At 40.0% G+C, this 18,964-nt stretch overlaps 1 protein-coding gene across 1 annotated transcript in view; it reads left to right on the top strand.

The window, feature by feature from the left end:
* Nucleotides 1–18,964, top strand: part of LOC147232836 (plexin-A2-like) — a 106,516-nt gene that overhangs the window by 54,756 nt on the left and 32,796 nt on the right. The window contains exons 7-16 of the mRNA XM_086149954.1: nucleotides 653–806; nucleotides 1,236–1,332; nucleotides 5,113–5,227; nucleotides 5,987–6,187; nucleotides 6,876–6,972; nucleotides 7,396–7,595; nucleotides 12,160–12,311; nucleotides 13,358–13,475; nucleotides 13,956–14,092; nucleotides 15,319–15,486. Of these exons, the coding sequence (XP_086006080.1) occupies nucleotides 653–806; nucleotides 1,236–1,332; nucleotides 5,113–5,227; nucleotides 5,987–6,187; nucleotides 6,876–6,972; nucleotides 7,396–7,595; nucleotides 12,160–12,311; nucleotides 13,358–13,475; nucleotides 13,956–14,092; nucleotides 15,319–15,486 (1,439 nt within the window). The remainder of the gene's footprint in view (nucleotides 1–652; nucleotides 807–1,235; nucleotides 1,333–5,112; nucleotides 5,228–5,986; nucleotides 6,188–6,875; nucleotides 6,973–7,395; nucleotides 7,596–12,159; nucleotides 12,312–13,357; nucleotides 13,476–13,955; nucleotides 14,093–15,318; nucleotides 15,487–18,964) is intronic.

Below are 18,964 nucleotides of genomic sequence, written 5' to 3'. Positions count from 1 at the left end.
AAGTGACAGTCTGATGCATGGAGAATCGCTGCTGATAATTTGGCAAAACAAACAAACAAACAAAAAAACAAACAAACACCATAGTGTCTGTTTGGTGGGTTGTTGGGCTCGAGAATACTGATGGTTGGAAACTGTGTGAGGGCTATGTCAGGTAATCCGACAAGAGGAATTATGCAATAATCTGTCTGTGAGATTACAAGATCCTAAATTAATAGTTGTGAAACGTTCTGCGTCAGAAAGGGTTAGATTTGGTCAATGTGAAGCGAGAACATAACAGGGAGGCTGTTTTGACAATTTGGGAGTTTGTCAGTAATGTGACATTTATAGCGTTTGATTGGAGAGATTTGTGAACGGGAAGTATTTCACAAAGAGGAAGACTTCTGTCACCTCATATCAAAATTACTTTAGTGTTTTGACGGCAACAACAGGTACTGGAGGAAATTAAATTAGCACCAGGCCTGATCTGTGAACCCCTGGATCTTGTTCAAGCAAGATCTGACCTAAATGAGGCCTTGATTGTAATCTTTTAAACAAGGCAAGTCTTTTAACTACTTCCTCAGTTCAGTGGTAAATGCTGAGCACCATCAAAGTACTATTGATGTAAGTTAGCTTTAATTTTAAGTATATTTAATTATTTCCCTTTTCCTTTTAGCTTCTGCTGGAGGTAAATAATGTGCCGGACCTTTCTGCTGGAATCACATGTTCTTTTGGGCAGCAAGCCCAGGTGGAGGGTCATGTCAATGGGAACAGGGTCATGTGCCTGTCCCCTGCAGGAAAGGAAGTCCCTCAGATACCAGAAGGACAAGGTAAGCTCAGATATTGGCTCTAGAGACAAAGCGTGAAGTTAAAAAAAAAAAGCAAGTAAATGCTGACTTTATTGCACTCAGTAGCATCAGCAGCCTCCTTCACAGAATGACCAACTTGCATTTTTGTTTATCCAGAGAGCTTGATAAAAGCTGCAGCATTTCCTCTGAGTATGTAGACTTTAATCCTCCTGCTGAAGTTTTCACTCAACAGCCATATGCCCTTGCAGAGACGCAGACACCAGGTGGTTCTTTATAGTCGCGAGATAAAAGTATTGAATTTTTTTTCTCATTTTGACCTCTACTTTGAGCACATTGTTTTCGCTCTTCCACTCATCCTTTTTGCCTCTCCACCCCCTTGCTCTTTTTTTTTTTAACTGGCATTTTGCATATTTCTCTGGTGACCCCCTCTTTTTTTATTTCCTCTCTCAGACTGGGCGAGCGTGGAGCTTCGCCTCAACTCAAAGGAGACGGGTCAAATGGTTGCCAGCACAGAGGTGAAGTTCTACAACTGCAGCACCCATCAAATGTAAGTCGAACCACCACTGACCTCCATCCAGACTCCAGTCCCCCACTGCAACCCCACCTTTGATTTGTTCAATAGACAAAGAGTAGATGGAGCACAACTTAATTTAGGACAATGATGCACCGATGCTCAGAATCCCACTAAAGATCTGGCTGTTAGATAACCTTCAATTTATCTGTCAGGTTTCATTTCAATCAACATGATGCATTTACTGTGGTCTGTTTGTTTTCCATTTACTTAAACTGGCGGTGTGTGTAGTCTGATTTCCTACAGCATTAAATACAACTGAACAATCTATCAATCTATCTCTCTATCTAAATACATATATGTGTAGAAAATATTACCATTTTCTATTATTTATTTATTTTTTTATCTACACAAGTCTTTCTAGTACACGTAATTCACTGTTATTATACAGTTGCTTATTTTGAATGCAAGATTATTCATATGTGCACTGGAAGCTTTTTAGTACATCCGTGGTGTTCATGACCAAGCAGCTTCTCAGTTTGTATCTGCCAGCACAAACAATTACAAGTCAGATAATTATTACATTCACAGATCATTTTGAACCTAGTTTGTCCCGAGGCGTCTCATCTGATAATTGTGTTTATTGTGAGATATAAGATGTTTTAACTTTGGTACAACGCCTTGAGGGTCCGTAAAGTAATTCCTTTTTAGGAAATAAGAGTAAAAATGAAATAAAATTTCACCTTGGCATTATAAGCTTTGTGTCCAGTCAGGGAAGAGTATAATTGATATGACTCTGAGCAATTATGCTAATATCAACTTCATTTACAAAAGCGTTCCCAAACAGGTGCTGAGAGAACGTTGGGGGTATTCTTAGGTGGCATTTCTGCATGTGTTGTTTAATGCTAGTTCTGTTTCCAGCCATCTGTTGGACTGAAGGTCATACATTTGGATAGAGTTTCGCTTATTTTCAGTGTCTCTTGGTTACAACCAATGCTTTGAACTTGATATGTTTACTGGGGATGCACCAACTGATCGGCACAGTTTGGGGTAAAACAACTCTCTCTTTCACATTCAAATTCAAATTCATCTTGTCGTTATTGCTCGACATTGTGGTTTGCTTTGCCTAAAAATGATCTCATCCTATTTGAGGTTTTTTTTTTTTAGATAGATCTCACTCAGTTACACAGCCAGTTGAAGGAAAAGAATACTAGCACTGCCAATTATTGGAAGATTTAATTTGGTGATATACAAAAAGGACAACCAGAAAAGTTACATCTAGTCTGTGTTGTCCTTGCGTAATTTCTCCAATGATTACTTTGACTAAGCAAAATAGGAATGAAGTCCCCGACCAGATCTAAGTGAACAATAAAATAAATTCGATCTTTGAATTCAATTTCCTGGGCTGTTTTCCAATCCAAATTGGTACCAGTTCATACACCATTTCAGTCAAATCATTTGAAAAGATTGGTTCAATCTACTAAACAATCCACTAAAGTTTGTGTCAGTGCAGAGCTCAACTGTTGTACTCATAATGAAAGGAATTGTAGAATTCACAATCATTATTACAAATCATGTGTGGATTCTGCTCTCTTTTTTCAATCAGACTTGTACAGAGGAGGGATAATGAATATATTGATAGAAGGATGCTGGTGTTGGAACTGCCTAGCAGGAGGTCTAGAAGAAGACCAAAGAGAAGATTTATGGATGTAGAGAAAGGACATGAAGTTAGTTGATGTGAGAGAGGAGGATACAGAGAATAGGGTTAGATGGAGAAAGTTGATTCATTGTGGCGACCCCTGAAAGGAAAAGCTGAAAATAAAAGCTGAAGAAGCATGTAAAACAAACAAAAGAAAATGACTTTGAAAATCGAACGCAGTCGCTCAGACAAAAACAGAAAAGCAAGCATGGAATGAGGGAATGGATTGGCAAAATTGTCATTTTAAACCTTTATGAGACTGAAAAATTCCTGGAAAACCTGAATTTTCTTGCTAATCCAATAATCCTGCTTCGTATTAAGGTAAATTTAATCCTAGTTGGTCCTACGTTTTTTCTTTTTTTTTTTTACTGACCTATCAGCACACAGCTACTCCTCTTATCTCAACACCTGGTCTGCATTCTGGATCGTCTATTTGCTTGTTTGTTTTAGGTCCACGTTTTCATATCCATTTTTCTCAGATCCTCTGTGCTGCTTTTCAGTCGTACTGCTGTTCGGTGTTCAAGCAGATTTGTTTCATCCTGTGATCCCAGTTTTATTTATTGAAGTCAGTTTAGTTCTTTGATTCTTGCCTGCTGGTTTATCTCTGCATCTGGATCCACCTGCCTCCACTGCACCAACTGTGACACTTAATAGGTTGAATACCAATTAGCAGTTATTTACTGGCTTCAAATGTTGTCTGAAAATCAGTGCTTTGTATGCTTTCCCAGCATCATAGAATCTACAAAGATGACAAATCACAAATTCTGAACCTGTTACTTTAAAATCCTTTGTTACTTGTTTTACTTTTGAGTACAGGGGTAATTTCAAATAGCCAGTTTCTGCATTTTCTATTTTTTTCAACTGCCAGCCATATCTTATTCATTTGCAAAGGCTAACCCAGGAATAAGCTACAGCTAAATTCGAGGAAACATGCAGTACTGTTACTTGGGTGCAATTATTGATCCATTGCTCAACCCAAACACGCAAGCACACACACACCAGTCAAATGCTCTCTGACAGTGACATAAGTGCCATGATATAACAATATTAATCCATTTGAAAGAACAGCCCAGACCTCATCACGTCGTTGCAGCCCTCATTAGCAGCACAGTGACCCTGCAAACTCCTGTGATTAATATTTTAGACCAACACTCTAACCCTGAACCTCTTCGATCACCTCCCCCACAACCATCACCAAACCACCACATCACCCTCCATAATTAATTATCAGTTTTCAGCAGCCGGCCAGTACAGATCTCTGAACATCCTCCACTCAAACATTTCTTCTACTCTAACATGCACGTACACACACACACTTTTATGTCCATACCAGCCAAGGGCAGTAATTAACATCAAAATGTAATGGTGCTCCACTACATTTATTGGTCTTTGTAGCATGTTATGAGCCACCGTATAGGAGAGCTGATGGAGTTCTCCTCTATAGCTTACACTACACACTAAATCATTTAGAATATATGTTTTTTTTTTAAAATTGTGTTTTATTTGACAGCTGCATGTCACAGATCATTGTCCTCTCATCCCTTCACCTCCGTTCTTGCTATAAAGCTGCGCAAAATGGGATTAAACTGTCCAACTTGGTTGATTCGGCACAATTTTGATCCACAACTGACCTTCAAGTACATCAAAAGAATATGAGACTAAAATGTTGGACAGTTGTCCTCATCCAACCTTAAGCTTTCAGTTAATATACTCTGGACACTGAATGTATTTATGATGATAATCCTGGATTAAATTTCTTTCCTCACGGCTACCTAAATTGAAGTAAGTGATTCTTCAACTATGAAAACAAAATTTCCTTTCATTTTCATCATTTTCACACACATATGTATGTGTATCTTTTGAATAACACCGCACAAGTGTGATGATCTTCTCATGTAACCTACAAGAGAAGGCTATTAATCATGCTGTCTGCATCTAAACTGGCAACATCTGATTCCATAAAGCAGACAGCTATAATCCTCGCCCTTTTCAATCTTTTCTGCATTACAGAGAGGGAGACGTCCGAAATAAGCAGCTAAATGCTCTGCATTTTGGAAGTGTTTTTAAAATGAATGACGTGATTAGGTGTGTAGTAATGCTATCATTTTGTCCCGCAGGTGTCTGTCTTGTGTAAACAGCACTTTTCGCTGCCACTGGTGTAAATATCGCAACCTGTGTACGCATGACCCGAGCAGCTGTTCTTTCCAGGAGGGCAGAGTCAATGCCTCGGAGGTATTGTCGCACTCAGAGAACACAGTGAAGCAGGGGAACTGTTTAACTGATGTAGTGCGATAGATTAAATCTAAAGTGACATTTCTAGATTAAACACTGCCAAAAAAAGCATTTTCACATCGAACGATTCTCTGGACATCTACATCTTGCTGAACTATTTTTGGACAACAGGGGAACAATATTATTTCATGATTGGAACATAATTTTTTCATCACTCTTTACATAATTTACTTTGGTAAAACAAGTACTACCCTCTATCTTTTTCATCTCACCTGTACAATCTGCTCCTTTTGTGTTTGTTGATTCTATTTCACACTGCAAATCAACTGAACTGTTGCACACGGAATAAAAGTAATGAGATTATATTGTCGTACCCTCAAAAATTCAATAAATGCTTCATGATAAACAAGGTGCCGCATATGCCTTGAGGCTCTAATGTGCAGTATGATATTTAAAACAAGTTCAACATGCAATAAATCTGTTTTGCTGGGATTCAGAATTAGTATTTTCTTAGCGCCATATTGATCCTTTATATTTACAGATTCACTGGATTTATAGAGATGATTACAAATACGAACCTTGACGGACAAAAAAATATAGTTGCCTTGTATTCACTGATACCTTTTTTAATCACTTTAAACACTCCTAATAAATTATGCTCAAATAATTTCCAGACATAACAACATTCACATTGCAGAGATTGTAGTCTGGTGAAATTATATTGTGCTTGTATGCGCAATTTTTTTTTCTCTCCCTCAGGACTGCCCTCAGCTTCTCCGCTCTGGAGAAATTCTCATTCCTGCTGGCGAAGTCCGACCCATCACTCTAAGAGCCCGGAATCTGCCTCAGCCTCAGTCAGGCCAGCGAGGCTATGAGTGCGTGGTGCACGTGCAGGGTATCAGCCACCGTGTCACGGCCCTGCGCTTCAACAGCACCAGCGTTCAGTGCCAGAACAGCTCGGTATGACCTGTAACACTCCCGGTGGGACTCCCACAGCTGTCAAATGAGTTAGACAGCGCAGATGCTGTGTAGGCAAAGTACATAGGGTACATAAGTGAACACCGCCTGAGGTGAATATCATACTGAGGGGAGAGAGGAGGAAAGGTGAAGATGGGTAAAAAGTATGAGGAAGAGTGACAGAGAAGGGGGGGAAAGTAATGGATGACGTGGAGAGAAAAATTGCTGAAGGGCTAAAACTAAAATGGAAAACAGATAAATACATTCAGCATGACTTCTCTACAACCTTGTCTTGTAAACTGTGTATTGTCTCGGCAACTTCTGAGTGTACAAGGAGGATAAATTTGTCAATCCAAAACCTGCGAGTCATGGGTTTCTCAGGAGCACTGATATTTCTTGAAACTTTTCATGTCACGAATCAAATATCAATGCAAAGCATATCCTCTGAAGCTCTGTGACACCTAGCGATAAAAGGCCACATATTGCAAAAGTTCGACTACTCGATCAGCTGCTCGCAACATGTCAAAGCGCAGAGGAGCAGACAACCATGGCAGAGTTGACAGATTTTTAAAAGCCTTGTCTCCCTGCTTTGCTTTCATCCTCTCATTTCCAACTCTATCCTCTTACACTTTTCTGTCTCCGTGCATCCACTTTCGGCACACTCACTGTCTTTTTTTTTCCTGCTTTTCAGTACATGTACGACGGTGTGAAGATCAGTGACCTGGCAGCAGAGCTCTCCATCGCATGGAACGGCAATTTCATCATTGACAATCCGGAGAAGATTAAAGGTGCCTCTCCCATTCATCACTGCCTGGCTAGAGAAGTGTAAAGCACTCAATCCACATGTGGTAGATGGGTCATAGAGAGCAAGGCTTCAAGGCTCCCAAAAGGCTTTGAGAGAAAGTTGACAATACCGTATCTGCTCTGTTTGGGTTTGATAGCTGAGCTCTGTTTCCTTTCTAAGATCATCATAAAGGAATAGGTGTTTGTAAGCGCTCATTGTGGAGTAGCCATTAAATGGGCGTTACAGTAAATAAAAAATGTGCTTTGGGAGTACTATTTTTGAGAGATCTATTTTACTAACAAAAGGCAAAAATCAGGCTTTGAAGACTACATATATATACCGATTCCTGAATTGATGAATGTTCTTCATGCATAATTTCATCAATATTCATAGTAATGTTGTATTTGACAAATCTATCATTCAACAGTTCACCTCTACAAATGCAGCGCCCAGCGAGACAGTTGCGGCATGTGCCTGCGTGCTGAGAGGAAGTTCCAGTGTGGCTGGTGCAGCAGCGAGGGCAAATGCACCATGAAACAGCACTGTCCTCCCATCTCCCCCTATGCCAGCCGCTGGCTTGATCTCTCAGCCAGGAATGTCAAGTGTGCCAACCCACGCATTACTGAGGTCTGTGGATTATGGGGGTCAGTCGGTCAGTCAGTCATTTAGTCTGTCAGTCTATCAGGCCTTCAGTGGTCATCGAGAGTAAAAGTATAGTTTATTTTAACCGTACAAAAATTAAAAAGTTTGGCTTGACTCAAAAAAGGAAACTAAAACCCCGAATGAAAGTTCTTCACAAACTTGATGCTTAGGCTTTCGGGAAGATAATGTGGGTATGAATATTGCGGATACGATACCCAGGCGGCAACATGGAGTATATTAACACAGCCAAAAGGCACTTTGTCTCTTTTGCATGCTATTTCAAATAAGGGTGGGAGAAATGGAGCGGATTGTTTGAGTGTTAAAGCTGATATATGTAGAACAACATGCTGCATTCAATTAAATCACTCGAACGCACTGCTCAGATGATGAGACGATTTGGTGCAAAAATATGCACAAATTTGGATAGCCGGTGTAACAATGAAATTAAAGAAAATTTCATAGCATGTGTAGGAAAAGACACTCCTGTTTGTCATCCACTATTGTCAATCAGGGCTGCTTCACCGGGCTTAGTAAAATGCTAATCACATAGAATCTGGATACAGATTCAAGCCTCCGATTATTTCTCTGAAAAGCTACTCGCTGTGCAAAATAAATAACTAACTAAAAGTGCGGGACATTCAGATTCAGTTGGTCTCTGTATTCTGTGTCCAATAGTGCAAGAGCACAGAGACTTACTTTAATATTTCCTGGATCAGCACTCAGCCAGTTGAATGTATATAGAATGACTTAATTTTGAGCCTCATTTTATATTCGTAAAGCTGCCTCTTTGTCTGTGTACTTTTCTGGAGGGAAGTCAGTTTGGGCTCTTTGCCAGCACTATTTGCAATACCACACTTTTGCCACTATGAAAACACATACATCACACCCTGGACCCATCCTGCATTAAGCTGCCCTAATGCCTACGTGGTAAATCAGCAATTCAATACCAATTCAATGCAGACACACATAAATATCTAACATGTTAACATTTGCATAGAGATGCCAGCATTTGTACGTGATGCTTTCAGCAATGCACCATTAGCAGGATGGTAAACCTGATACGCATGTATTGTTAACTCAAACCCCAAAGGTACAAAATACCAGCCAAATATACATATTTATCTATTTATTTTTAATTTTTATTTTTTGCTTGATGTTTTCGTATTTTATTCCTTACTGGCAGAATACCTAAAGTGTTTGACGGCTACACAAATTTGGTCTGTTTAGGCGACGGCGATGGATCTTTTATGTCACAAACTCCTGTGTGTTCAGTTGAATGAGGCGCAGTGGGTCAGGCACCGAGATTCAAGGCTCTCTCCCTTCAAAGCGCCACGACTCTTTGATGTCCTAGCCACATTATTAGAGTTTCTGAAGGAGCCGCACAAGAATGAATCAACCGCTGGATACGGCATGGGAGCTGAGCGGGTTTCGTGCCGACATCGCGTTTGTTCGCCTCCTCAAGTGCAAAGGTTTCCTGCTGCGATGGTTTACTTTACACAGAAAAGCTGCCTGAATGGGATTCTAAAGGGTTTATTATTCATTGCATCATTCATTGATATTTGTTTTGAATATGTTATATGTTTGTGAAAGAGCTTTGGAATAGGTGCGCCTTTCAATTGTGTTGTTTTTCACAGAGAACTCGAAAAAGACAGTTAATCCATCCAAAAATTTAAAGGGATCCCCAGTTACCAAGATGCTCTTGTCCTATTTGATCAATATTTTTTACCAGCTACATAAAACTGTTGATAAAATCTCTCAACATATCTTGGTTTGTATGAAATTGTGAAAAAAAAACAAAAAAAATCTCTGGTAGGCCACCATTGTTTACGTCGCAATGCTGTCTGGGTAGCGATGTCATGAAGTTGACCTGAGCTTGGTCCCATTCATTCCCCTTAAGTCCCTGTGGTGCAACAACTTGTTATCCTTGTTATGCAACCCTTTCTGAACCCGTGAGAGACATGAGCGAGGAGGATAACGCTGAAGATAGAAGTCAAAATGAGCTTCAAAAAGTCACTGGTGTGTCAACTGTGTTGCTATGCCGACAGGGGGAGAAAGCATGCGTTGTTAGGAGCTCTACTTTTTATCATCTGGGGTTCACTGTAGACTTATGGACTGCTGTGTTGACTGACCAGGTGACTTGTCATCAGCTTCCTCCGTGATTGTGCTTTTTCTCAGTCTTTTGCCATCTTATGTTACTTCTGCAGTAACGGGTTGTTGACATCCTTGCAGGAGAACATCCTGCCTCACCTGCCTGTGGCTTTTCTTCAAGCGGGCTTTACTGGTTTCCTTAGGACCTTTCGTATGCTTGTGAAAGAAAACTGTTGGCACAGCATTTGGCTTTAGTATCTATTTAAAAATAGCATCACCTGTGAGCTCTTTCAGCTGCTAAGGTTGGCTAGATGCATTAAATGCATCTGTAGAAAAGAGGCAAGAACACAGCCGTGGGCTCTTAGGAAGCATCTGGCCCTTTGCTTCCCCTGGATTGAAAATTGCTCCCAAAAGCATCACTAAGGGGTAATATTACTGTATATACCGTACCAAGAGAAAGTTAAAACTAGCAGAAAAAAGTTAACTCCATGGAACCTGTTATCGTCATCAACCCGGCATGTATCACGCTATAGAAACAACGGCTGCCTCCGTAGGTTAAAGTATGTGTTATAAATTGCAATTTTTAAAGAAATAACAATTCTTCATGCCTTCTGACAACACATTTTGGTATGAGACAAATATACATATGCCAATTAGTCTGCCCAGGTGGGGTTCCCTTTAAGATAAAATTAATAACTTGTTCTGAATTCATTTTTTCCATCCATCCGTCCACCCATTATCTATACTTCTGATCCTGCTCTACGGGTGCCGAAGCCTATCCCAGCTGTTACCGGGTTCGCTCCGGACAGGTTTCCAGTTGATCAGAGGGCCACACATATTGAGATATACAACCGTTCACTCTCCCATTCACCCCTCTGGGCATCTCAGGATCTCCAATTAACATACTGGGAACATCCAACACTCCACACAGAATGTCCCCCTGATGGAATAAAACCAAGGACCGTCTTGCTGTGAGATGGGAGGGTTAACCACTGCTGTTCTGATATCAGTTTCTTATAATAGACGTGATCGTCCTTTTGTGAGCAGCTACCTGTTTTCTTCTTCTTCACCTTTCGGCTTTTCCCTTCAGGGGTCGCCACAGCAAATCAACCTTCTCCACTGAACCCTATTCTCTGAATCTTCCTCTCTCACACCAACTACATTCATATCCTCTCTCACTACGTCCATAAATCTTCTCTTTGGTCTTCCTCTAGACCTCCTGCCTGGCAGCTCCAATTCCAGCATCTGTCTACCAATATATTCACTATCCCTCCTCTGTACATGACCGAACCATCTCAGTCTGGCTTCTCTGACCTTCTCTCCAAAACATCTAACATGTGCTGTTCCTCTGATAGACTCATTCCTGATCCTATCCATCCTGGTCATTCCCAAAGAGAACCATAGCATTTTCATCTCTGCGACCTCTACTTCTGCCTCTTGTCTTTTTGTCATTGGAATTGTTTCTAGGCCATACAGCATTGCTGGTCACACCACTGTCTTGTACACCTTTCCTTTCATTGTGGCTGATAGTCTTCTATTGCATAGTACCCCTGACACTTTTCTCCACCCATTCCAACCTGTTTGAACCCATCTCTTCATCTCTTTTTCACACTTTCTTTTGCTCTGTAGCTGCCTGTCCAAAATATTTTCTCTTATCAAAATTACAGCATGAACTTTCTCTGTCAGGCGACTTGCAATGTGGCCGTTGTGATTATTATATGTAACCAGGCGACCGGGTAGGATTTCTGGATATAGACATAAATCCCAACAGTGCATCATTTCCAGTGCATACCTGAATGGGACTATCAAAAATCATGTTCCATATATGTTTCATATTGAAAATACAGAACAAGGGTTTTATGAAAGTTATTTTGTTGCAGCCATACCAAAACAAGATAACCTTGCATCACTAATCAATCTTCTGATTATTTGGATTAATATATTGCTTAAAATGAGATTGCATCTCTGAGGATGTTGCATCAACTTGTTGAATAGCATTCAAGTAAAAGACCAAGTCAAAAGCATGAGAATTTCAAGATTTTACAATTTCTTTGACATTGCACTTCTCGCTTAATAACTATTTGCTTATGTGGTATATGTAATGCTGTGCTGTCTGATGAAAAGAATGTTCATTTTGCACTAAAGTCGTTCATACTGGATAGTTGTAAAAATTATATCCAGAATTTAGAGAGCATTAATAACATTTAATCCTCTTTCTCTTGTGTGGCAAAAGAAGACTAAGACGGCTTTCCACTGTACCTGTGACAAATATTGTGGCAAATTATAGAAATGCTACATATTTTTCTGTTTTCTATAATATTTCATGTATATTCATAATAGTGTGTGAGGCTGGGGGGGGGGGTGATGCAGTAGAACCTCAGTCACAGAGTTATGGATGAAACTGCCATGCTGGCAGGGTATTTGAGAGATCTTTCTAAAATTCAATGTCTTGCTTGCATAGGTGAAGCCAGTTGCCGGACCTGTAGAGGGAGGTACACTGGTCACCATCCAGGGCCTGAACCTGGGTCTGTCCTTCACTGAGCTGGAGGGCAATGTGAAGGTGGCAGGCGTGCAGTGCATCCCGCAGGAGGAGGGATACATCACTGCGGAACAGTAAGACAGGCTTCCCCCACCTCCCTACCCAGAAACACATGAATCTACAATGTTACTCTACAGAGACACAGTATAAATGCAAACAAACACATAAAAAATGCAATTTCTCTCCCAATCTCAGACTATGTTTATCACAAACACGAGTACAGTCAGTGAATAAGAGGCAGTCTGGTGATGTCTCATCAGGTTGTAAGATTGTGATGGAGCTTTACGTTGCTCTGGTGCAGTAAAGGGAAGGAAGAGACGGCGCTTGTCTCGTTGTCATTGTGAGGCTGTCGGCACAGCTGTAATTGAAATGCGCAGCATGTCGCTGACTGGAGGGACAATCTGTTAGCCATGTGTTTCTCTTGCAGCCATGTAATGCGATTGGGCTCAGGCAGCAAGGATTTTATTTATATCCTTGTAAAAAAAAAAAAAAAAAAAAAGACAAAAGAACATGCCAACGGAAAATTGGAAAACTCTTGTGATGTATGAATGGAAAGGTTGGGCGGGGACGATTCATTGCCCTTACTGTATCAGGAAATGCGGAGCTACTTGCACAGACAGTGAATTCAGCTGGGCCATTCATTCGGCTCGCTCAGCACTTTAAAAAGATGGTATTACAGCTGTAACACCCATTAATTTCACTATGGGGTCACCCACTACAACGACTTATTCATGGCGCACTTTATCTTATTGACCTGACAGGCAATAGTGATTTATTGAAAAAACCAGTATGTTGTCATGACAACTGCAGGTAATAGTGAGTGGCAATTGTGTAGGAGACTGGGGGGGAGGTATGTCATTTGAGTTATTGCTGATATAGGTTTTCAATTAGAAAGAAAGATGGCTTTCTATATTGACCCGCAAGTTCCATGAAAGTCTGCCTCAATCACACTGGCCGGCAGAGGTCATCTTTCTGTCGTTAGGTTCATAAAAAATGTGATACATCTTTGTGTGTGTATAGGTATATGTGACTTGTGTATTTTACTTGCATCCATGACAATGACCGGTCTGCTTTTTTTCATGTCCAGCGACATTTACCTGTGTGACTTTTTTGATGGCAGGATTGTGTGTGAGATGCTTCCCGCTCCCAAAGGAAGTGCACCGGGTCCAGTTAAGCTTTGTGTTGGAGAATGCAGACCAGAACTTCGCGCACAGTCTTCCCAGCTGTACACCTTTGTGGTACTTTCTAGCATGTTTACCTCACTTGATCTTAACCAAATTTCAAGTGTTTTCTATTGAATTGGATTAAATGTATGATTGCAGGTAAAAAAAAAAAAAACAAGGGCACTTGATTAAATCCATTCAATTTTACTCATCTACTGGAGGGGAGGAAATGAAATTGATGATGCATATTTGACATTTCAACTTGATTATCAAAGTACTTTTAATCATTTTTTTCAATGCATCATTGAAAGGAGCAGTTTATTGGACTTATGCTGCAATATTTTTCTCTCATTTTGAATTCACTGATGGATTCGGACTACATTTACCTATCAAGCATTTCACACTGTCTAATTTTTCATTCTAATGGTATTGTATTTTAATATAGCTAAGGCGGTTTCATCAAATGGCGTTCTTACGTTTACGTCATATAATATAGCTGTTTTGGCTGATCAATGGACACAAAATCATTCGAATTTGCCATTTTTTTTCCCACAGACCCCTTCAATGCTGGCTTTGACCCCTGGTAGAGGTCCAGAGTCTGGTGGCACAAAGGTCACCATAGTTGGGGAGAACCTGGGCGCGGGCAGCACTGTTAATGTGTACTTTGGAAATCAGACCTGTGAGCTTTACAGGTAAATGTCAAATGACAAAATGGGAGATGTCACATGTATCTCAACTCAATTTATCTCAGAGGTCTTAGCCAGAATTTGAAGCACAGCCCAGCTCTGGTTTGGTTCCACTAGTCTTCAGTGAGTCAAGTCAGACTTTGAAAACTCCATGTATATTGCTTGAGAAAGACCACTTCCACATTATATTGAATTTAACATATTTTGTGAACCCCTTCAACTTGTGAGATATGACTTTTGTTTATTAGAAACTTCAAACTTCCTTGCAGCAATTAGGAATCACTGGGACCAATAAGAGAACAGAAATAAGCATTGCTTTTTAACATTAACAAGATTTTGGGGAAAAAAAAAGAAGTCCTTTAATAGGACAAAGGGCTTACTTTACTTCTTAGTCTATTTCCATTAAATTAATAGTGTTTGCTTTTGCATACTTGTAACCCCTGCCCAAGGGCCTCAGCTCACCAGGTGCTCACCTGGATGGAAAGTGAGAAAGGAAGGTGAAAAACTTATAATGTACTCAACTGGGTGCATAATAATAAGCGGCACCACTGTTTATTAGCTGCTTTTCTCTATAAAATTGGCATACATATTGAACAATTTATATGCACATTAAACCATAAAAATTAATGACTTTTTATATCCCAGTCACTTTTCTCTCAGGATCTACAGTTCAATGGTTAAGGCAAATTTGGAGCCATGCAGTCATTGGTATAATTGATCCATTTGCTAGGTCTAGGTGCCAAAAAAAAAAAAAAAAAACGGCATGAGGACAACAAATCAAAGTTAAATAGAAAAGAAAAATATAGAACTTGAGGACCTTCAACATTATGTCATCATGAGGATGCAGCTGGCCAGATGTTAACACAGTGCGATAACTCAATGAGTACACTTTAGATACAAATGAAAAATAAAACAAAATGTAACTCATGTTTAATAAGGAGGAGATGAAATCCACAGCCGTAGGTATCGTTCTCTGCGTATTTATAGATGTCCATTCAAAGTTCAAAATACCTCACACCGCATGAGCCAGGATGAGGCGAGGACCCATTAGCTAGAGCACCTCTAATTACAGTGTTCCATCCTTAATGTGACTATAACAAGGAAAAGATGGGACAGAATATGATGAATCCTCTACCTACATTGCTCATGACTATGTGAACCCAGGGATTTGCCACCTAAGTGAGTAAGCAGAGTCCCAATCAAAGGCGTGAATAAATCCCTCTTCCCAACAGGAGGACCGCGTCAGAAATTGTGTGCTTCTCTGCTCCATCTGTGACTGGAGCAGGACAAGTGCATGTCAGCATGAGTGTGGACCGAGCCAGAGTTCCCGGGAGTCTGACCTTCGAGTACATAGAAGACCCTACTGTTCAGCGCATTGAACCACTGTGGAGCATCACCAGGTAACAAACACATGCCAGATGTTGCTTTATTACCTAAACGTTGATCTGTGAACCGAGTTTTTGAAGACACCTCATTATCTTACGCTCAACAAAGACAGACAAGTGTGGGGCCAAATAATTGCCTCCAGATTTACCTTTAAAAAAACAATTAGAGATCGTAAATTACAAATATATTTCTGGTAACATAGGGCTCTTTTTTGGAGATAATTTTAATGTCACCAATCAGAGAAACGTGGGCAGATTAAAAAAATAAGAAGACACGCTGATCCTACAAATAAGCTGGGAGCAACACATTTGATCTTTTTTATTTTTTTTAAATGGATCATTTTATCAAGGTGAAGCCACTTAAATTGTTTTAAAGTGTCTACTTTGGGAGATTGCAGCCTTCACATATGATGCCCTACATTCCAATCTCCACAAAAATTCATAATTACATGCTCATCACTCTGCAAGAAATCAAAATGACTGTGTTGTCTTTGCATGGCAAATGCATAATTAACTTTTATTTTAGTAAAATGTGAAAACCAGAAACATACATCATACCACAATATATGAGTCCTCAAATACATTTTTTCCAGAAATAGACATGTCGGCAGTTCTGGACACCAAACCAATTAAAATTACCGATTTAAATTAAATCAGGACCAGATGGGCAGGATTTTGCATCTCCTCTAAACCAGACCTATTTCACTCATCATCTGTATCCTGTCCTCTGCTGTTGTCATATCCTCAGACAGAACGGACTCGCGGCCCAGAAGGTGTTGACAATAACAATCTGGATGAATTTGATGTTCAGGCAATATCAAAAATACACCTTTTTCTCAAGTCACTTCCACAATACCTCTTGCTGCCATTCTGAAACCCTGATTGACTAAACCACCTTTGATACTTTGGATCAAATGAATGAATGAACATATTACCCCAGAGCTGGCCTCGCTCCACTGGCCTCTTGTTCGGGTGAGAGCAGACTTTTATAGATGTTGGTAGTCACCTATAAAATAGTCAATGACATTGCACCATCTTATTTATCTAACTTGGTGAAGTCAAAGGTGACTGGATGTACATTTCCCTGGGTTCTAACTTTTTGTGTGTTCTCAAGGTCTGAAAAATGACTGTTGGCAGGAGTTGGCTTTGTCTTTTCATGCACTTTGTACAATTTTGTGGAACAGACTGCCGTGTGACAACAGGCAGGCCTGCTCTGTTTCTTTTAAAGCAAAGCTGAAGACCCGCTTGTCTGCCACTAAATATGAGTCCCAAGTGGTATTATTGATTTTTTATTTTCCCAAGTTTTCCTCCCACAGTCCAAAAACAGGCAGTATGTTAATTACAAGCCTTTAATCTCATCATGTCCCTTACAACAGTCTAAACAGAAAAAAATAATGAATGTTTGACTCTCATTTGTATAGCCCTTTGATGGAAAGTGATTAAAAAAAAAAAAAACAACGATTATCATATTGTTTATTATAATTTTCAAAATATTCTATACTGCTGCTCCAGAGACCATTTCGGGGAAGCAAGAGCGAAACATTGATTCCCTAACTTCTCCATATGAGATTGTCGACATCTTGCATGGGCACTTCCACTATCATGTGTTTGTGTGTGTATGTGTGTGTGTGTGTGTGTGTGTGTGTGTGTGTGTGTGTGTGTATGAACTGGGCAGTAAGAAATAAAAGCTTTGTGTGCTTTTAAGGAAGAAAAGGTGGTATATGAATGCAGCCTTTCATCCAATTCTGCATTCAGGTAAAACACCAATATAACGTATGAGTAAAAATTCAAACGTATATAATTTTTTTTTACCATGAAATGTGCTGTTTGTGATTCAGCATTTTTTTCGAAGAAAACACAAAGCAGTTTTATAGCAAATATATACGTAGTCAAAGAATATCTGGCACATGTTAATATGTGTCAAGGGAAAACAGAAGTACTATTGTGCATCACAAGCCCCTTCAAGCCTGAAGTTGCCAAAAACCTAAAGCAACTACTATTGTACCTTTTCCGAACGACGGATCATAAGAAAAAAAGCTTAATGTATTGAGTATAATTTACTTCAGGGCCAACAATCAGCAGACTCGCCAGTTAAATCAGAGATGCTATTTGCTGATAACAGGGTTTTTAAAAAAAAACAATGGCATCGAATCTACGATCGCGACAATGTGGCTGTAAAGTAAAAACAATCCAATCTCGGATAATTATTGTGCATTGCATGAAAGTATGTTGCATACTTTTGTATGTTGCGCATACTTTTATTACAAACCAAAGCAGAATTTGCTGCATAAACATTGAAAAGGTGCGTCCCCCACCCCTTTCCCGCTACATAAAATACGGTACTTAATTTGGGTTCAGGTGGGATTACCCAGCACTATGTCTCTGCAGATAAGACTTCAGAGAGACACTCTGGCCCTCAGCCAAGTGACAGGAGGAGCTTTGTGGAGCTGCAATCAAGAGCCCTCATCATGAATGTGCAGTCCCACTATGTGGCTCGACAAGCTTAGGTAGCCTTTGAAGTGTGAGAAGAGAAGGATTGGCACTCTGACAGTCTGACTACATTCGCCATTTTTTCCCACACCATTTTCATGTACCCCCCCCCCCCCCATCTTTGTCTCTCTCTTGCTCTCTCTCTACTTTCTAATTCAAAATTTACACAACTGTATTTCAAGTTGCAGTACGGGTTATGCAAAGATTAGAGAGAGTTGTTTGTTTTAATCTCATCTCGTGCAGATATGTAAACATGCAGCACCTGTATTCATGCCATGCCAGCCTCAGAGTCATAGATGAATAAAAAATAGCAGCCAGCTGGTTCCCTGTTTGATCTGGCTCTTTTGCCCAATAACAAAGAGCAAGGTGCCATGTGAGCCGTACCTCCTCGAACCTGCATTAATTTGTTTTCTCTGGAAAATGTTGCTTTTACAGGCTGAGGCGACTGATCTCTCTGTCATTCTAATCAAATCATGGCCCACGTTTTAAAACTGAAATTTAAGTTTTGAATCTCTCTGCCTGCCCCCTACAGGCCTGTTGTTTTTTTTATTTTAGATATTCATGAACTTTCTGTGGGTTTGGCCCCTATTTACAACTTTGCTTTCTTTTTTTAATATTTTTATTTCAAGCACCTTTTTTCCATGTTTTAGTCAGACGTGGTTCCAGGCAGCAGTAGCCATCCTTTATTTTTACACCGCCTTTACTTTAGTCTGCTGGGTGAAATTCAATTGCTCAGTAACCAAACATTAGTCATAAATTATTGCTGTTTTTAATTTCTTTTTTTCATTACTTATTAATTATTTATTGCCATTCATGTGTGCCTGTTTGTATAGTGAATATATTGGTAGACGGATGCTGGAATTGCAGCTGCCAGGCAGGAGGTCAAGAGGAAGACCAAAGAGGAGATTTATGGACGTAGTGAGAGAGGATATGAAGGTAGTTGGTGTGACAGAGGAGGAGACAGAGAATAGGGTTAGATGGAGGGGGTTGATTCACTGTGGCA

The sequence above is a fragment of the Fistularia commersonii genome, chromosome 7, assembly GCF_037954325.1.
Source record: "Fistularia commersonii isolate RoL2024-O1a breed Wild chromosome 7, RoL_Fcom_v1.0, whole genome shotgun sequence".
In the NCBI taxonomy this organism is placed as follows: Eukaryota; Metazoa; Chordata; class Actinopteri; order Syngnathiformes; family Fistulariidae; genus Fistularia; species Fistularia commersonii.
This window is presented reverse-complemented; position numbering and strand designations above follow the sequence as displayed.